Genomic DNA, 23946 nt, shown 5'->3' with positions numbered 1-23946 from the left:
ACCGACACCATCGAGGCTGTCGATGACCTTTGGCAGCGCAGTTGCGTAGGCCTCAACGTCGACCAGCGCCAGCGGTTGAGGTGCCTCCTGGACGAGAATGTGGACATCTTTGCCGCCAGTGACAAAGACTGTAGGCAGACGAGTCTGGTCCAGCACACCATCGACACCGGCTCTGCTCAGCCTATCCGTCTGCGCCCACACCGGCTGCCCCTCTCAAAACGGCAGGTAGCGGAGGAGAAGATCCGTGAGATGGTTGTGGCTGGGGTGATTGAGCCGTCCAATAGCCCATGGGTGGCACCCATGGTTCTGGTGGGGAAGAAGGATGGCAGCCCGAGGTTCTGCGTGGATTTTCGCCGCCTCAATGCAGTCACCAAGAAGGACTCGTACCCGCTGCCGCAGATCGACGAGGCCCTAGATTACGTTACCGGCTCCAGTTGATTCAGCTCCCTCGACCTACGCAGCGGTTACTGGCAGGTGGAGCTAGCCCCGACGCAAGGCCTAAGACTGCATTCACCATTGGACAGGGGCTGTGGCAGTTCAGGGTCATGCCATTTGGTCTTTGCAATGCGCCAGCGACGTTTGAGAGGTTGATGGAGAGGGTGCTTGTGGATATCCCTCGTAGCCGCTGCGTTGTGTACCTGGATGACCTGTTGGTGCATGGTGGCGACTTCGACAGTGCACTGTCTCACCTGAGCGAGGTCTTGAGTGCCATCCGACGAGCGGGGCTGTGGCTCAACCCTGCGAAATGCCGGCTGTTGGCGAGAGAGACCACGTTCTTGGGCCATGTGATCAGCGCTCGAGGTGTCGCCACTGACCCCGCGAAAGTGGCTGTGGTCCGGGACTGGCCGACTCCCTCGAACGTCCAAGAACTGCCGAGCTTCCTGGGCCTAGCCTCCTACTACCGTTGGTTCATCAAAGGGTTTGCGACAATGGCCAGCCCCCTCCACCGCCTGACTGACAAAGGACAGCTGTTTGGCTGGGGGGATGCCTGTGCTGCGGCTTTTGCACAGCTGAAGGAGGCCCTCACCAGAGCCCCAGTCCTGGCCTACCCCGACGCCCGGCAACCTTTCATTGTGGACACTGATGCTAGCAATGTAGGGGTCGGGGCGGTCCTTTCCCAGCAGGACGAGGCTGGAGAACGGGTGGTGGCGTACTTCAGTCGTGCCTTGGGGCGAGCCGAGAGGAACTACTGCGTGACCCGGCGGGAGCTGCTGGCCATAGTGCTAGCGGCGCGGCACTTCCAGCCATATCTGCACGGCTGCCGGTTCCTCCTGCGCACTGACCATGCATCTCTGACTTGGCTCCTGAACTTCAAACACGCAGAAGGGCAGGTGGCCCGCTGGCTGGAGGTCCTTCAGGGCTATGACTTCGAGATCCAGCATCGGCCAGGTCGACAGCATGACAACGCTGATGCCCTCTCCAGACGGCCCTGCGTAGCCGTCGAGTGCCGCTACTGCCTGCGACAGGAAGAGCGGGCCCAGGAGGTGCTGGGGGTGGCTAGTGCTCAGGCCACAGCCGGCGGAAGGGGGTGGCTCCCATTGACAACGCAGCAGCTGAAGCGGGAGCAGGAGGCCGACGCGACGTTGGTTCAGGTGGGGGCCTGGCTGGAGGCGGCGCAACGCCCCGCCTGGACGGGGGTGTCGGGACAGGAGCCCGAAGTGAAGGCCTACTACTCCCAGCACAACAATCTGGAGACCCACGATGGCCTGTACCGGAGATGGCGGGCCCCCGGTCAGGGCAGAGATCTCCTGCAGCTGTTGGTGCCTCGGTCGCTGCGGTCGCAGGTGCTTGAGCTGGTCCACGGCTTGGTGGGGGCAGGACACTATGGGAATGCCAAAACTCTCCGCCGCCTCAGGGGACGGTTCTACTGGCCTGGCTGTCGACGGGATGTGGAACTTCATGTGCACTGCTGTGACACCTGCACAGCACAGAAGGGCCCAACTCAACGCTACACTGCCCCCCTTCAACAGTACCTGGTGGGGGCCCCAATGGAAAAAGTGGGAGTGGACGTCCTGGGGCCTTTCCCCGTCACAGAGTCAGGGAACCGGTATGTGTTGGTGGCTATGGACTAATTCACGAAGTGGCCAGAGGCCTACGCGGTGCCGGACCAGAGCGCAACGACGACGGCTGAGAAGCTGGTGGAGGAGATGTTCACCCGTTTTGGGGTCCCGGCTGAGCTCCACAGTGACCAGGGGCGTAACTTTGAATCGAAGGTCTTTGGGGAGATCTGCCGGCGACTGGGGGTGGAGAAAACGAGAACCACACCGCTCCACCCACAAAGCGATGGCTTGGTTGAGCGCTTCAACCACACGCTGGCCACCCAGCTCGCCATTCTCACCAGCCAACACCAGCGAGATTGGGACCGACATCTGCCCCTGGTCCTTTGGTCGTATCGGACTGCGGTGCAGGAGTCCAGCCAGTGCACACCTGCCGCTCTGATGTTTGGATGGGAGCTCCGGACGCCTGTGGATCTGGTGTTCGGGTCCCCCCCGAGCCGGAGATTGATGGTGGGCCAGAGATGGACTACTACAGGAGGCTCAGGGAGCGGCTGCAGGTGGTTCATGACTACACCCGCCAGGCCCAGGCCAGCGCCGGAGTACGACAGAAAAGAGCCTACGACACCAAGTGCCGAGGGGGGGTTTTCATGCCTGGCGACAAGGTTTGGGTGTAGTGCCCGGTTCGCAAGAGAGGAGTGTCCCCCAAACTCTGCAGTCACTGGCAAGGGCCGGCAGAGGTTGTGGAGCGGCTAACAGACGTGGTGTACCGTATCCGCATGCCGGGCCCGGGGCGTGTGGTGGTGTTGCACCGGGACAGGCTCTCACTGTACCGACCGCTCGCTCCAGCAGACGCCGGAGCAGACGCCGGAGCAGGGGATGATGGTGGCACCCCATGTTCTGACCCGAGTGACTTTTCCCCCGCCGGTCGTGACCGGCCGGTGCGCCAAAAGAAGGCACCTGAACATTTGCAGGACTTTGTGTGGGGTAATGGGTCGGGGACGACTGACCCCTTGGGTGGGGGCTATGTAGCGGGTCGGGGCTGTTCGGGGTTCTGTTTGTACAGTGATGTTTTGTTTATGTTGCCATAGTGACAGGTGACGCCCTCTCGCTGCGACGGTGTGTCCTTCCAGGGTCAGAGGGCGCCCTGTGTTGTTGTTGTTTTTTTCGCTGTGCTGTGGCCGCGCTGAGCATTAGCTAGCGGCAGTGTTTTCTGGAATTGTTAATAAACGGCTGTGCTCCCTGGCTAGCTCACGGAAGCAAGACCAAACGACACCTCCGTCTCCTCTTCTGAGCTCGCCACAATATGCAACATTCTCTGACTGGAAGACATTTGTTTAACATTTAAACCTTTTTTCTGCACATTCCAGCACATAAAATAAAATATTTTTTGTGTTTACACTCAGTCTTTCAAATAGATGCAAGTAAAACACAGCAGAAAATAAATAAAATCAAAGACTAGCGGTCCTGTTGCTCTATTTTCACCTGTAAAGCAGGAGTGGGGTAGGCAGAGGTTTACCCTGGTGCAGGTGTGCCGCAGCGGTCAGTGGAAGAATCCGCGAGTTTCTCTGTGAATTTCCCATTACGTGGTAGCGCACTCGGTGCTTGCTTGGAAGTTTAGGGGTTTTTTTTCGCTGTAAAAAGAAGTTTTCTTCCCACCACAATGGACGCTAATGTTTTTGTCCCTTTTTGTGGAATCAAACTCAAAGTAAGGTCAGTACTTCCACGCTTTAAACGCTGCATGCCGCATTCGATATATTATCCATTGTTGATCTGCACACAGCTGTTGTCACAGATGTTGCACTGGCTTACCTCACTGTCATGAGACATTCTTGCAAAAAAATCATGGTTTTAGTAACGCAGTAACGCAGCGTTCCTACGGGAAAGTAACAGTAATCTAATTACCGTTTTTGCAATAATAATCCCTTACTCTACTCGTTACTTGAAAAAGGTAATCGGATTACAGTAACGCGTTACTGTCCATCTCTGGTCCCCGCAGACTTCCAAATTTAAAACTTATCTGTTTGACATATAAACAGCCCTGTTATGCATACCGCAAAGGTAATATATTTTTGTCAGGCTGGGAAAGGACATTCTTAAACGCGTGTAATGTCAGGAAATTTTTTGTGATGATGTGCAGCGCTCATTAGTTTTTCAGATAACACATTCCCTGCGGGGATATGGCAGCCAGCTCCTGCATTGCTAAGTGAAGCGCTGACAGCTGTGACATCAAATCACTGTTTGAAAGCGTAACTCATCACTACAACATTGTGTCATCATAAAAAGGAGGCCATACCTGCTAGTGTCGGTGCAGCAAGCCTCACATCATGACAGCCAGCTGCACCAATCTGCAGCATGAAAGAGGTGGGTGGCAGGTGGGGGCTAAAGGATCTGTGGCACTGAGAGAGGGGGAGGTGAGAATGATGCACAGAGAATAGGAGGAGTAGATAATGTAGGAGGGCAAAGTGGAGTTTGAAGTACTGTATTACATGGGATGAGGGAAAGCACTGGCAAAAACAGAAGAGAAAAAAGATGAGAAGAAAATCTGTCAGTTGTTTGAACAGATTGGCAATAATGTCATTTAATACATATTCTGTTTGAAATTCACAGTCTGTCCAAATTCACTCTCAGAAAGGGCGTCGCCTATCTGATGACATTCAAACGTTTTGTCCAATCAGCAGCTTAGCCATGGATTCAAAGGGACTCTGATATGACAGATGACAGCTAAAACTTATCCAAGCCATCCAGATGTGTCAGCTTACATCATATCTTTGTGATATCTGGCTTTTCGGGACCCGGAATGGAAGTGACAAGAGAGTGTTTTCTAAGGCAGTTCCTTGGTGATGCAGCTGTCACACTGACACAGAGAAAAAGAAAGTCATAAAGGCTGTGTACACAATGTACATGCCTGTATTTGCATCCTCCCGCTTGTAATTGACGTGGAACTTTCAAATTGAAATTGTTTGAATGAACTCAGCTGAGTGATTTTGACAAGTAGAATACCGTATGCTGCAAGCGCGGTCTGTCTTTTCTTTTTTTTTCCCCTCCGTGTCACAGGAAAGCTTGAGGTAGACTTGTCTGAATGGTTACAAAGCAGCAGGGGGTCCCAGGCAATAGTATTCCCTCAGGTGCTTTGCAGACTTTATGCCAAGTTTGCGCAGGCCACACGCTGAGTTTGTTCAGCCATCTGAAATTGTCGCCACAATTTTGAAGTCAAGAATAAGACTCGGTTGGCTGATTGTTTTAAAAGACTTTCATTCTCAAGCATGCCAAATGTGGTAAAGGAAAAAGATTGTTCTCTGCAAATGAATGTGGAGTATCATCCAGATTCAACAGAACTACACAGGCAAACTCATTTGTATCCCTGCGCTACCGTATGGGTTTCTGCTGTAGCACAACAGTTTCACACATCTGCCTTTCTTGTTTGGTTCAAACACTCCTCTCGGTGCATATTGTAAGTTAATTTAGATATACTTGTATCCCCTGAAAAAGTTGTCTTTTCTCATACTCATCAGTGACGGTGAACTACTGTGCCTCGATGAATTTATTGTCTGTGTGCAGAGGTGCTAGTTTCTTCATTACATGGCTGATCCACGTGAATTCGAGCAGATTTGAAGCCGGGCTTACTTTCTTGCCGAGGATTTCACTGCAAATTGATGCGGTCCCTTTTACAACGTCCTCGCCTGGGTACTGACAGAGCCTCGATAAATCAAGGCAATCACAACGACATGGGGGAAAACATTGCCATAAATTCCACAGGGACCGTAAATGTACAGAATCTAAGCACATCTGTAGACGCTACCTGTCTCGCTCTGTTTCATGCTAATTGCACTTTCCTTTTGTTGTCTTTTTATCCATCTTCTTCTTGATTTCAAAGACTCCCATGTCAACATTTATCCTTTCATGATTTTAACAGTCGTGTCACAGTCGTGTCACTTTAATCCTTCACCGGCTTCCAGATGATTGTTCCACACTTCAAATGGAATTCAGAATTAGTAAAGTCATTGACAGAAAGAGGATTAGAGCAGAGGATATGCCATTATGCATTATTTGGTTGCGTCTCGCCACAAACACTTGTTGCACTTGTCAGTCGTGGGTCTTGGCCATTCCCATTTGAGGCTCCGGTTAGCGAGATGACAGCCTGTAGAGCATCATTCTGAGCATTTAAATAAACCTGAGGATCCCGCAGATTTTATTTTGAAATTTTCACGCACATTGACAGCTTCTCTTGAAAATAAAATCGAAAAATGTTGCCATAATGGAACCATCCATGACATTTTTGTATCCGTGATAGTTTTATGTACTGTGTACTATAGCATATACAGTTTGTATTGTATAAGATATATATTTAAACTGAAATTACAAATAATAATTTAATTGCATTCATAAAACTAACTCTATAACCCGCAGCAACCATTCCTCTTCTCCTCTTTCTCCATATATACACATTTCTGTACCTGCTCATTGACTGTTATAAATGGCTGTATATTTAGGGCAGCACAGCATGCCTGAAATGGTGATGTAGAGTTGTGTTTTGCTGCTAAATTTATTTTGAAGATCCTGTACAGTTTTTCATTTGCCAGACATAGCATATAGACACCTGAGTTCTATTCTTTCATGTTTATATCTCAGATGCATTTTTAGATTTTATGACTTTAGATTTAGATTTATCTATGTTGTTAGTTTGATGGTGAATCAATGCAATGAAATCTCCTGTTGATGTCCACTAACTGGTCTATGTCCGATGTATCTATTCTATTCTGTACATAAACTAAAACTGCATACATATAGAAATCTAGGTTAGACAAAACTGAGTAATGGAGCAGAACAGTTGGTTAGATAGTTTGAGTACAGTCACTGACTGGAATCACAGTTTACACATAGGTGTCTGTAGAGGTTTGAGAGCAATATCAGCCATACAGTGGAAACACACTAGTCACATGTTTATGTCTGACTCACCAACAACACCTGCTTGAAATCTGCACATTGCGATCTTGGAGATGAGTATGCCTCTCAAGTGTCTGTGTGGGTCATCTCTGGCCTTGGCTATTCTACAACCTTTTTTCAGGTTCTCACAGATCTTCCCACAGGTCAAGTATGTACAAACCTCAGCAAATGATCCAATTAGTAACAGCAAAGAAAGTGATGAAAATCTACCACGTCCTTCTCTGTAGGTTTCTAATAATAATAATAATAATAATAATAATAATAATAATAACTAAAACATACATTTCTTTGCTGGGTACTTATGTTGTACCTCAATTGCAATCCCTTCGGAAAATTGAACATTGATGATTCAAGTTAGTGTTAAGAGCAAAGATATCACGCATTATCTTCTTATAGCTATCTAGGCAACTTCATAGGATGTAGACTGTTAATACAAGGCTTTGCAGTATGCAAGAGTGGGTGACGTCACCCACTGGTGTGAGGACTAAAGTTTTGTATTTTAGCTCTTGTGGTTCATGTGATTGTCTTTGGACAAGACAACAGAGTTGTTGAGTTATCAGCTATCGGCCTCGAGGTTGCTGGTTAAGTGACATCAAACGCTGATGGATGTTTTATAGGAGCCTGAGCAGTCAGCGTGAATTACAAAGATACGCAAACCACTTTTCACTCTTCATAACAGCTGGGTCTCGAGAGGATCCTGCAGAAAAAGCAGTGTAGCTCTTTCACTTCTCCATTTTTTTAAATAAATTGCCCCTTTAGGTCGCAGAACTCCCCTGAGCAACATCCTTTTATGAAGATGACCCGTGCCGGCTGAAATTTTCCAGACAGTTTCAGCACCTTCAGTCTTCCACTGTGAATCACTACAGTCAGCATTTATCACAACGCCCCGCTGTGGGGCCAACTGCCAGTTACGTTTTTTACTCGGTGGTGGAAAAACCTCGGTGCTGCAATATTTAAATGGATGTTGAATGTGTCTTCCTTTCAGATGATATTTTTTCACTCATATCCACTCAAAATCTAAAGCTGGTCATGGTGTAATGTGTCTATCGACCAGCAGGTGGAGAAGTTATATGAACCGTTTGATCCTCAAGCCCCCACCCCTGTCCCTCCTCTGCCTCATGCTGCTCCCGATGTGAGAAGTTCCTGCATAAACTTCCACTCCACAGAGGGAGAACATATGTGGGAGATCTAACAGAGGCACACCACAAAGAACAGACAAAGAAACTTTTGAGCTGGACCTATTTCCTATTCTTGGATTGTTTTCTCAAATCAGGGTCTTCATGTGTATGGATCACTTTGTCAAAACATAGTGTGGATGTTTGATTGTGGAGTGTAAATGTAACTGCTGTAGACATGGATACATCATTTACTGTGAGACCTCTTGTCCTTGCCCTTCTGCTCTCCCTTCATCTGCACTTACACCTTTTTGTTTGGGCTGCTATGGACTCCTGCTATGATGAGGAGGGTGTGCCAAGCAGCTGTATGCCCAAGTTTGAGAATATTGCCTTCAGTCGCACGGTGGTGGCTTCCAATGTGTGTGGTTCTCCACCTGAGGACTACTGCATGCAGACAGGGTCAACTCGTTCATGCCACATCTGTGATGCCTCAGATCCATACCTAAGCCACAATACCAGCCTCCTGACAGACTTCCACCGGAATGAGGAGCCCACATGGTGGCAAAGTCAGTCCATGTACTTTCGTATCCAATATCCCAACTCCGTGAACCTCACCCTTCACCTCGGTAAGAGCACACATCCTGAACACTTAATTTAAATATCTGTCTTTACGTTACTTTGGTCTAATAGCTATGTCTAGAGTTCACTTATAGTCTCTGTTATACTAATGTTGTGTATAAATATGTTTATAATACGGGACTGCATTTGTTGTTTTGATGATCTGAGCCTCTACAGACTGCAGATAGACTCCAGTCTGGTGTGAATCTCACAGAAATACAGTACATGTTAGGGTTGTTTTTTTTTGCACACTGAAATTTGATACCATCAGCTTTTTAGGTTTCTGGACACCCATATCTTCATGCATTATTCTGTGTATTGTGAGGCCTTTGATGGAGAAATCTTTAATCCAACACAGATGTGCTGCAGAACACATGATTTTTGTTAGGCCGCCTTGACTCTGAGGTTAACACTTTGGCCCAGACATAGCTTAGACTTCTGGTATTTCAGTGAGGACACTTTCACAAGAGCGTGTCTGAGAATTTGGTGGGATTTTACATGAAGATAACCAGTTGCATCTGACATGCATAAAAAGTAACGGTCTTCAGGCTCACAGTATCGTTAATTTAGCCCACATGCTGTCATGGAGTATGAACCCATTCAATTCTGGCTGCCACTCAACTTATTTTAAGAATATGATTCGGCCCAGAATCAAACTTTGATAGCACCACATCACAGAGCCTTCATAGATAGCATTAAAAACAAATCAGACTGTTATCTAACCTTTTTTTTTTAAAACTTGACATCCACACTTTCACATGGTGTCATTACAAATTAGCATTAATCTTCTGCTACAGGTTAAATTCACAGTTTTGCAGATATAGAACTGACTATGAATGAAACTGAAGCCATCATGTGTTTTTTAGAGAAACTGTAGGCAATAAGTAGCTTATGATAATAAGAATAACAAGAAGAGGGACACGGGAAGTTAGCGAGGCATTTACATGAATCATATTTGGAAGGCAATAGATATTTGTCAGGAAGGTAAATTAATTTGCATTACCTGGGACTTTTTCTGCAAATCAGACACACAAGTTAAATCTTTTTTTTTTTGTTTTGTTTTTGTTTTAAATTGCCTTCTTTGTGTCCTCTTTCCCCCTGAAAAAATGCCTCTGACGCACATTTTGTGCACTGTGAACACATTTGACATTTCTCACTCCAGCCATTAACATCATTATCCCATTACCATGCTGTGCAAAACTGCTGAAATAAGCAGCACAGCACATTTGGCACTATAACTGAATTAAAATGTGGCGATTACTGTTAAAACGCATTAATACAAATCTTTTTATGCAATTATTTTCCCCGTTCCATTTATTTTTTTGAGCTGGGCTTGTGTGCCTTTCTGCAATTAAAGGTCTCTTATCACCAAGATGGTTCATATATGTATTTGACATACCCGGGAAAAATATTTAGCTTATTTCTTATAACGTCGATTTTAACACTGATGTAATTTTAATTACTTTTTATGCAGAGCATTATATTAAGCACATTTGATTCAAAGTCTGAACAGAGAAATTTCCCGATCTCCCCTCTTTTGGCTTTATTCTGCCTGCAAAAAATACAGAAACAGTCCAAACACACAAAATTGTTTTTTCCCAAATGAAGAGAAGTCAGCAGTGTCTTCTTCCTATATTATGCCATAGGCAGGTTGTTAACAAGACAGCACACCCACAACAAATCAGCCTACACAGCTAACAATAGTCCTGAAAATGACAATGGTCCTGAATGCTAAAATGAGATCTGTCTGTATTCCAGTTAAGCTATACCTAGCAACTGAAACTCATACTTCACAAAGTCAACTTTAGGAAAAGTTGATACTTTTTAGATGCTAAAAGTAGGGAAAAAAACAATTGGTTTTTTTTCACGTCTTTGTTGATTTTTTTATTATGTGCTGATGTTGACAAAAGTGCTATTTTGGGGTTAAAAGCAGGTGTAAATGATTATTTTTGCAGTTCCACTCAGTTCACTCAAATTAAATGGGAACTATCTCACAAAAACACTCTAATTACATTGTTGCCAATTTCAGTAGAATGGCATTGCAAGAAATCTCCTCTGGGTTTTATTTTTATAAAACAAACTTCATTCAAAGAAGCAAATGGTGGAATTTATTCAAATGCCTCTTTTGTTCCAACAAAATGACAAGCAAGTGCTTTTTGCTTTTTTCTGTTATATCCGACATTGGGTTTGTAGATTTTAATTTCTCTGTTTATTAATAACAATGCAAAAGATAAATAAGTCTCCAATAACACCAGAAAAAGTTGCCAGATTTGTCGCTAAGGGGGTCTGAAAACTCACTAAATATAGTGACAAAGTCGCTAAGTTGGCAACACTGCATGTACAGTGGCCCTGAGAGGCCAAACGGACTGCAACTTAAGAAAACACAAGCAATAAGAAAAACGCTGCTAAAGCACACAAAACATAACAGAAGTAAGAAAAACGACAACGGAAATAGGAAAAAACAAAAAGGAAATAGGAAAAACAGAAACTGATTTTCAAAAGCACAAGGGAAGTGTTTCTGGGGAGACAATAACCTGACGGACCAGTTGCAGGAACCAAAATATGCTAAGAATTGCACTGGGAGACACTTAAAAGAACTGGAGGTTCTATCGGTTTTGTGAGGAAAGAAAAGATGAAAGCGTATTAGCCTAACTTTTAGCCTAAAAATATGTCATCAGTATTATATGAATCATGATAAATCATGCCTACCATGTTTGGGGTTCCTGCAACTGGTCCGTCGGGTTATTGTCTCCCCAGAAACACTTCCCTTGTGTTTTTTCCTATTTCCGTTGTCGTTTTTCCCATTTCCGTTTTGTTTTGTGTGCTTTTGCAGCGTTTTTCTTATTGCTGGTGTTTTCTTAAGTTGCACTCCGTTTGGCCTCTCGTAGACATGCTCTGTTTTGTGTTAAACATGTAATTTGATTGTTGCAAATGTTAATAAATCAGTTTTCATGTTTGATTTAAATATTCTAAATATTCTTCTCAATAACCTTGAGAGACGTATTCCCAGAAATATGTTTACATAACAGAGTTAGTTCACTCTGACACAATACCTTATTAAAACATTCCCTAAGCCCTCACCTTCTGGTTTGTGCCCTACTATTTTATAATGTATTGCTTTAATGTACAGCTACTGGAAGGCTATCTATATTATCAATAAACAAATAGAATAAATACAGAGGTCGAGCAGCAGATCAAATATTTTATAATGGAGATAGCTTGACTGCATTCTCAGTTTGGGGTTACAAGTTTATTGGAGAAGTGCCTGCCAGTGTCCACTTGCCTGCCCTAGCCTGCCTGGGAGTGAGGGCTTTGGTTCACTTGGTAAAAAGAGGAATGCATGGATTTTTTTCTGAACTTGAGTAAAATCTATCCAACTATATTCTCAGTGTGTATAGTCTGTAACATGTATCTATAGTATCTTTGTAGCAGGGGTTTATTTGGGCTGATAGCATTCAGGGAAGGCTTTTACTTGTTCACACATACATTTTCTTTATCCCCCAATAATCTTCCCCTACCTATGCAGTAGAGGGAAGATGAGTCCTCCCTGTCAGAAAGATGTGTTTCAAAGAAAAAAGAGACAAGGACAAAAATGATGAGAGAAGTTGAAAATGTCAGCGCACAGATGAGCGGTTACGTCACGTGCTCCGAAAACAGGAAGTACCTCAATCAAATGGAGAGTATTGATTTCCAATAGCAAGCAGATGTCTGACTGTGCTTTGAGGCTTTGTTGTTTATATTTTCTGGCTAGTTCTTTTTCTGGAAAAAGGTGGCAGTGCTCCAGCTGCTGCAAAGGTATTTTCTTTGTTATTGGAGAGTTTGTTATTCTTCTAACTATTCCAGCACCTACAAGTCTGTCTCCCTGAGACTGAACTGACCTTTGCTCCCACTGCCCTATCTGCCAACTTTGTTTTCCTATACCCGGCGGCTTTGATGCTTCCATCCTGACACCGCATTCCTAAGTGAATGATGTCTAAGTTTTCACATCACACACTTTTATGTAACTGAATATCCCTAAATTTTGTATGCGTGGCATACTTTTGGTTCACATGAAAACTGTGTGATCCATCTGGGTAGTTGGCGGGGGGTTCTTTAGACATCACTGTTTCCCTTTGCCTCTCCAAACAAAACAAGCGCTCTCTGAAGGGAACGCAGGCAAATGCAGCGATGATAAACACAGCAGTGGGACGCAGGGACACACACTGCAGCCAGGTCAGAGCGGGTCTGTGGAAGAGTTAAGAGGAAAGGGGGAGTCGGGCTGCTTCAAGGGGAGTAAACAAAACATAATGAGGAAGAAGGGGTGGAAAAGAAAAAAAAATGCCAGGCAGTTTGCTGGTAAGGAATTGGGGTCAGGTTTTTTCCCACAAAGACTGGATGAGCCACACAAACAAACACACACACACACACACACACACACACACACACACACATTCTAACAGCACCCACTGATGTCTGCAGCTGGTTCTCATTCAGCGCAGTGAAAGAAAAGCAACATCCTGTTTCTGATGTAAAACAACGATAAAAGTCTGCCTCATTCGGTGGGACGCCTTCACAGCCTGAGCATCGGCTCACATAGGACACGTAATCCTGTCACAGTGTAAGAATTGGTCTCAAACTCTGAGATATAGCGTGATCAGAGGACAAATCCACTCCCATATTTGATTGTTGATTTCAAAAATCTCCGCTCGGAGATTAAACAGAATGTAAACAGTCTACAGTGCTTGTGTTGGGTTTAGTCTGGGCAGATGAGAGTAGCTGTGTCAAGTTGACATGGATGAGTCAGAACAAGTCAGACATTGAACTTCTCCAGCATACGACGCTTATTCTCAATAAACATTGCCAAAATATCAGCGGTGCGTTTGTGTATCTGGAGAAAACATTGAAAGCTTAGGCTGGATCTTTAATGCACATGATTCTAGATCTGCTCTGTAAAGTCAAAGAAAACTGTTTTACCGGCCGTGCTCAGTGCTCAATAGCGTCCCTCTTGGTATTAAGTTACAAGTAGTACATATCTACAACACTACTTTCAGGGAGTATGATTTTTAATACACTTCTTTGACCACTTAATATTGTATAACTTTTAGAGTTTTTCGTGAGAGTAAAATATAATTGTACATTATTCATAAAAAGGATTAGATGTTCATTTTACATTCCTGAAGTGTAAGAATGCTACTTATTTGGATGCATTTCACCATTGTACACAGTGTACAGGTATTCTTTTGTTATATGTTACTTTGCTAAATTAAGTTCAACAACTAAAAAATCCCTTTGCTGTGCCCACATAAACTAATGAATATTTTAATGCACTCCTGAGTGAATATGGATCATGAATCATTAAACATTAGGCATAAAAACATACAAATATCATTTGCAATTAGTCTACATTTCATCGCAGGGGATATCCAACAATTGCTTCATATTGTGCATCTTTTATGTCTCTTGCCTGAGTCCCAGCAGGGCGGAGCTCACCTCACGCAGTGAGTAAATGAAAGCTAAATGATCTTAGAGATCCCAAAGGAATGATACCATTAGAGATTTCTGCAGAGACAAGAGACAAAGATGCCTAGCTCTGACTTGGCAGAAAAATAGCAACAGATGTCATTACGGCTGTACCAGCGGATAGCACCCCTCCACGAATGTGCAGAGCGATTGAGACTTAGTATCTAATGATGTAGAAAAAATACCCCAGAGTGCACTGAAGAAGACTGTTAAGAGAGTTTCTACATGCTTCTTCTCATTCTGGTCTCAATATGACTTCATTTTGTGTCTACCCAGTTAATCCCCCACGATATGGCTCCAAGGTTATTGTTTGAACTGTCAACAATGAGTAAACAGTGGGGGTAATAACACCCCTCAATCAAAAAGAAGCATTGATTCAGGAAGAAGATGTCAGCTTTCTATATTAGGACAAGAGCTATAGCATTAATCACTGACCTCCCTACTGCAGTTGTCTAAACAGGAAGTGCTGTAAAGAAAAATATCCCCTCCTGACTCTGGCATGCAAACCGGTAGGCAACTGTTAGTGGCATCCTTTTATAACCTCTTCCTCTCATACCATCACAAATGTATCTAGGTCAGCGGTACCCAGCCCCCGGGCCATGGACCGGTACCAGTCTGTGAGTTGTTTGGTACCGAGGTGCGAGAGTTGAGACTCGGGTGTAAAATTTATGGCTTTCAGGGTTTTTATCGTTAACTCAGTTTCCCTTGGTCTTCTCCCGTGTTGTAGTTGTGTGTCTTATTTTGAAAGAAATATTTATATGTTACCATAGCAACCAGAGAGCATTAAAGGGCCTTTTCGGGAGTAAAGTTACACAATTAGACAGTGAATTCATGTTTATTATTATTTTTGTTTTTGTCTGGGTTGAATCATTTTATTTTGTTGTATTTTTCTGCGACACCTTAAAGGCCTGTCCGTGAAAATATTGTCTGACATTAAACCGGGCTGTGGTGCAAAAAAGGTTGGGGACCGCTGATCTAGTTGATGTATTTTGAACCAACACTTTGTATTTCTTCATTTACGATGCAACAAATACAGCACAAGACGAGCAGATTTGCTAAATCCTCAACAGCAAGTCAAATGAAAAATCTGGTTGCATCTCCTCAATTGTGTTCGAGCTATTAGTTGCAGTGATTGCTTTTTTCTTTTTCACAAATTAAATCTGAAATTGTCTGCACTCATTTAGACCTTTTAATTCATATTTTATTTGTTTTTCACAGGGAAATCCTTTGAGATAACCTACATACGACTGAAATTCTACACCAGTCGACCAGAGAGCTTTGCCATCTACAAGCGTACAGAAAACGATGGGCCCTGGTTACCTTACCAGTATTACAGCGCTTCTTGTCGAAAGACCTACGAGAGAGACGCTAAAGGTTACATTCGCCCAGGGGATGATGAAAGGACTGCTTTATGTACAGACGAGTTCAGCGATATCTCGCCCCTCACTGGAGGAAACGTGGCTTTCTCCACACTGGAAGGTCGGCCCAGTGCCTACAACTTTGACCAAAGCTTGGTGTTGCAGGTGAGGATGCATTTTGTTGGGTGACATGTATACATGTATTCATGACTGATAGTGTTTCATTGTGTGTTCTCCAGATATGCTGTTATTGCATTGGCAGTGTGTTTCGGATGATTGTTATGCTAAAATGTCACTTTTGCCAATCAGATAGCATTCCATGCTGGATCAATATCTATACTTCTCTGTGTAAATAAGTTAATCAATTTTGACGTGATATCCAACACCAGTTGCTCAACTGTAGACCCAAACCATGACAGAGCCTCAGTGCTTTTAAGGAGGCTGTAGACACTCACTTATGCCTCTCCTCTGTATGTATTTATGGCTATTTGAATCACAATTTAAAAACTGGAATCTATCGCTCCATCAGACCCATTGCCACTGATTTTCAAAGCTGTTTTCTTTACTTAATATAATCATAAACTGTAGAAAAGTGAAAGAAAAAAACTTTAAAAAAAATAAAAATCCAAAATGCATTCAAAAATACATATTTATCATAAATAGCAAATATTCATGTAGCTATAACATGAAAAAAAATATTTGATACATTACATTGATGATAATCCACAATGGGTGCTAGCTTCGGCTCATATTAATTTTCTTAGAGGAAATGAATATATCTAAATGTGAGAATAAGCAGTAGCAGCAGGCTTCTCTGGATGTAACAGCTGCTCGCGTGATAACAGTGTTAACAGCACCGCATAACTTGACGTAAAGTTTATAAGTGCATGTAATGTTCTTGCCCCCCCTTCGAGCACTGATTTTATCAAAGCCTCTCGACTGCACACACTTTCACACAAACAAACATCCCGTAGCCATGCATGTATATGCATGCCTTCGAGCATGTTATGTTTAGCTCTGATTAACATTGATGAAGCCTTGAGAGGGTTGTGCTGAATTAATGGAAGTCTCTTGTGGGCGAGTCTGGGAGGGGTGGGCACGGTGAACCGTATCTAAAAATGAGAAAATAAAGTACTTTATGCAGCCACTCCTTTTTCTTTGATGGTGCTATGAGTATGCATTCATACATGCATCTGTTCACAAGTTTCCTATATTGCAACTTAAGTTGGAAAACATTGGGTGAATTCCTTTATTATTAAGTATCGACCACCAGAAAGCCTTGATAATTACTGTATGTTCTAAATAGACAAAAGTAATCATGTCAAAATAAATTAAGCTGTCTAATTAGGACATAGAGATCCTACAAGACTGAAGGAACCATATGCTTCATACATTACTAATACTATTTATGAACATATGAAAGAAACATATGTGTGTGTGTGGTTGAAAATAGTGGAAAGAAAGTATGCAGTGGGCAAGCAGTGGATCCTATAAATTAACCAAAGAAATTTCAAGCAAAACATTTCCGGGGACTCATATGCAGCTGTTTTTTGTTTTTTCTAAAGCCACTGCCAACTTACAAACACACACTGATACACACTGGATTTTGGCACTGGTGACGTGCATGTTACAAATATGAAAGACCCTGTGGCGTCAAATTTAACATACTGGGTTAGTGTCGTTATTTAATTTGCAGGGATAATGTTGTTAAATGGAGCATTTCACCACAAACCACAACCTTGTCCTAATTGTAACCAAGTAGGTCTCTTTTTGTTTTTGTTTTGTGCTTAATAAGACCAGTGAGTGAAAACCAAAGCAAAAAGCAAGTGAAACGGAAAGGGGAAAGCACAATGCTCCCAAACTGGACACAAATCAATGGCTCTTGGCTGACTAACTGGTGACTTATTTCACCAACAGCCCTCCAGCTACCAAATGTGGACCTTGTTCCCTTTTTAGAAGAGGACCGTTACCTCTCCGAGTCTAATATTGCCATTGCCAGTGTTTTCTGACAGGCAGTAATTTACGTCCTGGCATCCTGGGATGACAAAACATTGAATTTGTAAGTTATTTCTGTAATTATGAGAGAGTTATTATTACTGTTATTATTATTATTTTTATTTTTAGCTGGACCTTAAATACTCAAAGCCATAAAGTCACTTGAAATGACATAAATCATATATACATGCAAAGTAATGTGAGCTTTGAGCTGTAAGTTATACAACTTTTATATTTCAAATTTAATGCAAAAGCACACGTAAAGACAAATGTATATTTATATTCATAACTTTGTAGACAGAGCTGGGTGCTATACCAGTAAAAATGTCCTGCATATTGATTTATCAACGACCACTGGGAGCAATGATGAGTGCAGGGAGAATGGACCTCTATTAAATGCGATCCCTCTTACTTGCGGCTTTAATCAAAAGTGCAGGTAACATAACAGTTAACAGCTGGGAGATGCTCCATCGCAACATTCAAGAACAGTAAAGAGAAATGGAGGATGAAAAGACAGACCCGAGAATGCACTAAAATAACTACTAACCAAGAGAGGAATCGTGTCTGCTGTGTAGAAAGCTTCAGTTTTATAAGACGGAAGTCATTCTGCTGTAATTTCTTGTTCCACTGCTTCGATGCTCCTGACTTTCACTGTGGGTGGGGCTCGTTCACCTTCCTCCACAAATACACAGCGATGGAGAACGAGAGGCCTCGTGTGCAGATGGATCATGTACACTTGTTGTCGCGCACACACTGGTGTAAAACACAAAAGCAACCTGAGAATATGTGGATTGTCATTTCCAGTTCATAGTTTTTCACAACACTGGCACCTTCTCCGTCCCTTCCTTAACTTGGGTTATTATACACATTAAGAATTTCAGCTTCAAACTAACGCTCTTTACAGACTGGCGACCTGTCCGGCTGTCCCCCACCTCTTAAACTATTGCAGCAAGGGTAGGCTTCAGGCCTCTGCAACCTTTAAATCAATTCAGTTGTGAGTTACAGATACTCACATGACACACATAAGGCAAGAACCACATCCTTCTGCCATGGAAACAAACTGTGGTGCCACGTGGGCCAATAAATCCACAGTACCCAATACTAGAGTACATTGGCTAGTTGTACATTGGCTATTTGGCATTTACAACTGGTTCCAGTGGACAAATTCTACTGAGCAATGCTAAAATTAACCTTTTCCTTTAATTATATCAACTAGGATTTGCATTTAATATTCATTTGCATATAGTAGATGAAAATTACATTGTATGTTTTAATCAAGCTTATCAAAATTTTACTTAGCCCCACAATAATTCAGAGGCCATTATTTTCTATTTCTATTGGCCTTACAAGTAAGCAGGAAACATAAATCAGTAGTATTTAGAAGTATTTAGATAGTCTCATACAACCCTTTTAATCAGAAGGAACTGTACTTTCCCTTCTTTACTCAAAGATTCACAACATTAACAGAATAAAAGCAAGTCTTTATTTTACTGACTTAAGAAGGAACAGTTCTAAAAGATAAACAGTCACACTTTTCTTCACAGTAGTCTTAATGAATAGTTCTCCAGGCTTCTTGAAGGATGTTCAAAGTTCTTCTTTGAATGCAAGCATCGTGTTGAAGCACTTTACACCATTACATTAAATAACTGCAAACTGCAATGTGTGTTGGAAGGAAATTCACTACTGTGGCAACACCACCGACTTATATAAAGACATAAAGGACCACTAAAAAGAGAACAAGCACTGAAAGAATTGAAGAGAGGAGGAAGTAAATCCCTCAGACAGACCCAGAGCCTGCTGTCACAGTCTTTCAGAGAGGCAAAGAATAACCAGGTAGCCTATATATTGGTGAAAGTAAAGCTTCAATCATGACTGATGTTGGAGCTTCAGCATTAGTTAATGTTAAAGTGTTATTGGTCGTCATACTTGCTACATTAGCAGACCAATTATCTTTAGACTATATTCAGACATTCAGATAATATATTCTGCCCACTGAAATGTGGTACAATTCATACATTATTTTATTGGAAATTAAACATGAGCTATGAAAAATGTTTGAATATAATAACCTTTTTGTGTTGACTGTCAGGTCTGTTTCATTATTACATACACAGCCCATTTAAACAACTGAAGTTGGTCCAAAGTGCTTTAGCGACAGACACATTTACATTCCACATCTCCAAAAAAAACCCAGTTTCAAATACAGAAAAGGCTGAAAGGCTTGTTTTATGGTGTTAACTGATTCCTATGGAAAGTAAAAATCACAGTGATTCAGTGGTCAATAAACTGTGATTAGAATTCAGAAAATTGATAATGATTCATCTCAGAAATCATGACACTTCCCTCTGCTACATAAATTGACTTTATAAGTTAAAACTATTAGTATTTGTATTGGTAATACTGGCCTTCAATACTTGGTATTCAATCAATACAAAAATTTGCAGTATCGCATATCATTAACAGGTTCATCCTTTGAGTTAGGACCTTTTACTTAATACTTGAATGATTCACTGGTCAGTGTAAAAGGGCTTTAAAAAAGGACACAATATCCGAAGAAAAACTTTGTAAGACCTTGAAAAAGGGGAACGTCTACTCATTTAAAACATTACAACAAAAGTCCGGCTCCTTGAGATCAGTCCGCAGTCAGATTTCCTCCTGTCCTGTGCAACGTCTTCCAGAAAATAATAATAACACATTCTTATATGTGACCTTCCTCCTAAAATTTAGTGTGAAAATACACCTGACAGAGCCAAACTAGCACTTCTGTAAAGTAAGCCATCCTCCTCCGCATCATTAAATAAGAAGAGTTAGTGTGGATATCTGGGGGATATGCAATTTAACCTTGCCTAACCTACCCTAAACATGAGAATGGTGGGGGAAGATTTGTGTTGCTCGTCCTGCCAAAATGTTCTGTTATACAGTATACAACCATTACAAATGACATTTAAGGTGATTTATTCGTAACATGACTAAATCCAGGTCTTTTTTCTTTCTGTTGAAGTTCATGGTTTTCTGCAGGCTTTCATCCCCCCCACGCTTGCTCGTTTCAGGAACATTTGATTTGAATATTTGAATATATACAAATTGGATTTTAAAATAAAAAAACAAAACGGCCTCAGTGAAAAATACGCAGATCTTTGTGAAATCGTTCACATAGTCATTTGTTGGTGTTACAAACTTTTTGTTAAAACCTGCCTATTTGTAAAACTGTTTGACCACACCTCAGATCCAATTATGGTGCCCACCTCTTTCCACAACAGCACACACATGCTTCCTCTGCCACGCGCTGTCTCCATAAAAGAAAAAAAAATCCAGTCCTCAACTAAGACTCTTTAAATGGGTGATGTTTGTTCCACCTCCTGCAGAGCAGAAAGAGGCTGCTTTCTTCAAGAGTGATCACATTTTAAACTGGGAAAAGACGGAGGGTAGAAGGCAGCGACTGAAGCCACATCATCTCTCAAGCACGAGCTAAGCCGCGCTGAGAAGGATAAGGACATTCTCGCCACATCTCTGCTATGTAAGGTTCCCTTGCATCTAGCTGCAGTGAAAATAGAAATGAAATGCACTATTGGATTAGCTTTAGTGTTGTTAGAGGTTCGGCACATTGTGTGGCAGGCAACTGTCAGTAAGATGACAAACAGCTGCATGAAAGAGGAAAAGGACGACAGAACTGGATTGGACTCCAAAAGACTCCACTCCATCTCTCCCGCTAGGACAACAATGGAAGGAGAGTGAATGAAAAAATAAATATGTCTGTGGCTTAGCAATAGCCTCTTAACCCACTGTCAAAAAAAGACCACTCTGGATATTTCTACAAGCACAAGAATCTTCTCTCCACACTCCCATTATTCTCCCGCTTCATTGTTGCATCTCTCGCTCTCTCTTTCCACTCTGGTGTGTATTGCTTTGTTTCACCTCTTATGGCGGTGGAGCCACCATTTATTTATATATATATATTTATTTATTTGCATAAGAGAAGTTCAATGCTTGCTAGAAAACACAGCTGCACCCCACTTTTCTAGTTTAGAAATTATTAAACTGTCTTTTTCTGATTAATCCCTTCACACTAGCCATTCACCGCTGTGCTGCTATTTTGGCCTCTGTATCTGTCTCTTATAAAACTCTGACTACGGCAGCTGGGACAATAGCAGGCTAAACTCTAGGCTCGAAGGACAGGCTGCTTTCAAGAGGTATTGTGAAAAGAGCATTACTTTTTCAGTTCACTTTTTCAGCTTCATGAATTAACACAGAAAGAAATGCCTTTCTCGCCATGAAAGGATTATGTGGGATTAAGTAATTAAGGGACTAAGGATTATATAAGGGACGAATGGGAAGCAGGTAGTCCAAGAGTTATAACTAGTGTGAAAGAAAGACAGGCTATTGCGGACACTTTAATCTTTTATGACCACTAGAGTTCAGTTAGAAGTTGTGTGAGGGAAAGTTAAAAGCATAAAAAAAGGAAAAATAGAAATCATTAGCAAAGCTAATGAATCCTTCGCCAACCTCATAATGTCTGCATGTTGTTGGGTCCATCGTATGTTTCATCTTGAAGAATTTCAACAATTAACCAAAAAGGTGTCTTTATACTTTATACCAGGGGTGGCCAACCGGCAGCTCTCGAGCCGCGTGCGGCTCTTTGCCTGGTTTCATGCGGCTCTTACGTTCATATCAAAGTTTGTGTTTGTGTTTTGTGTTGTTTTTTTTTTGTGTGTTGTTGTTTTAAAATGTGCACGTTTGCATCACTTGAGTTCAATACGGTATTTTCATCAAATGCGCATGTGTGTGAGATGAAAATACCGCAAAGTTTCCCAGTAGGAGCAAGTTGGCCCTTAAAATGGCAGGAAAAAATGCACAGCAAAAAGACAATATGAAGATGAACACAGGACGTTTTTAACAGAGAGTTTCTATTTTTTTGTTGAACGCAATGGCAAGCCATTCTGCCTTATATATCAGACGTCATTAGCGCATTTCAAAGCTTCAAATCTTCAGCGCCACTTCAGCTCACTCCATGCTAACATCGACCAGGAATTTCCAAAAGGGACTGAACTTCGCAAGCACGAGTTGGCCACTTTGAAAAGTCATGCAGAAAAGCAGATACAATTTTTCCAAAAATATACCAAGCGGTCAGAGACCATAACGCTCGCATCCTATCAGCTGGCTTGGAACTTTGCATGGGCTAAAAAGCCATACAGTGAAGGGGAGTTCGTTAAAAAATGCCTCAGTGACGTTGTTGAAATCTTGTCTCCTGAAAACGACAAATTAAAACGCATGGTATCAGACGTCCAACTGTCCCGCCACACTGTTGAACACAGAATATCGGACATTAACACGGCTATTGAATCACAGTTACACTCTGACCTTCAAGCATGTGAGTATTTTGGTGTGGCATTGGATGAGAGTTGTGTTATACAAGACAAGCCTCAGTTGGCAATATTTGCACGGTCTGTGTCAAACGATTGTGTGATCAAAGAAAAACTCCTGGATATTGAACCCGTGGCATAGATGTGAAAGAAACCGCGATGGCTGCATTTGAAAAAGCAAATCTGCCCATAACGAAATTAAATGCAATAGCCATGGATGGAGCACCAGCCATGATGGGATCTGTGAACGGGCTTGTGGGCTGTGCAAAGCTGACCAAACTATTCCTGACTTTTGGAATTTCCACTGCATCATCCACATGGAGCAACTCGTGTCTAAATCATTGAATTTAGGTAACGTCATGAAGCCTGTGATGGAAATCGTCAACTATATCCGCACACATGCGCTTAACCACAGGCAATTCAAGAATCTCATCGCTGAGCTGGACCAAGGGCTTCCAGGTGACCTGCCGCTGCACTGCACTGTGAGGTGGCTGTCAAAAGGCCAGGTACTCTCTCGCTTCTTTGAGCTTTTGGATGCCGTGAAACTGTTTATGGAAGAGAAGGACAAGGACTATCCCGAGCTCTCGGACCTCAAGTGGATTATGGATCTGGCCTTTTTGGTCGACATGCTGTGTCACTTGGACAGACTGAACCTGACCCTGCAGGGTAAGTTAAAAATGCTGCCTGACCTGGTGCAAAGTGTGTTTTTTGTGTTTGTCAACAAACTGAAGCTGTTCAAGACACATATTCAAAAGGGAGATTTAACGCATTTTTCCACTCTGCTAAAAGCCAGCGGGCAAGTCGCCAGCGCTGCCCTGAGTAAGCAAAGAGCCAGATATGCAACGCTGATTGAAAACTTGCACGAACGCTTTGTGACCCGGTTCCATGATCTACAATTGAAAAGGCCACAGATTACGTTCCTCGTCGACCCATTTAATGCAGAGACCGGCTGTTTGAAAGTTCCGCTAGTCACAAATGAAGCTGCGGCTGAGTTGGAGATGATTCTCCAAGCATAACATCCCGGTGCATTTCAGACCCAGCAACACGCTCAGACAAAAAC

At 42.8% G+C, this 23946-nt stretch overlaps 1 protein-coding gene across 1 annotated transcript in view; it reads left to right on the top strand.

Annotated features, from left to right (window-relative positions):
- The first annotated feature begins 8133 nt into the window (after nucleotides 1-8133).
- The window catches only part of lamc3 (laminin, gamma 3), a 154391-nt gene continuing 138578 nt past the window's right edge, over nucleotides 8134-23946 (top strand). The window contains exons 1-2 of the mRNA XM_085280052.1: nucleotides 8134-8682; nucleotides 15392-15696. Coding sequence (XP_085136178.1) covers nucleotides 8295-8682; nucleotides 15392-15696 — 693 coding nt within the window. The 5' untranslated portion in view covers nucleotides 8134-8294. The remainder of the gene's footprint in view (nucleotides 8683-15391; nucleotides 15697-23946) is intronic.

Source organism: Mchenga conophoros, linkage group LG7, assembly GCF_057382185.1.
Source record: "Mchenga conophoros isolate Kocher_MC1m ecotype Shallow Benthic linkage group LG7, M_conophoros_male_GT1.1, whole genome shotgun sequence".
NCBI classification, from domain to species: Eukaryota; Metazoa; Chordata; class Actinopteri; order Cichliformes; family Cichlidae; genus Mchenga; species Mchenga conophoros.
Note: the sequence above shows the minus strand (reverse complement) of the source record. Positions and strands in the feature narration are given on the sequence as shown.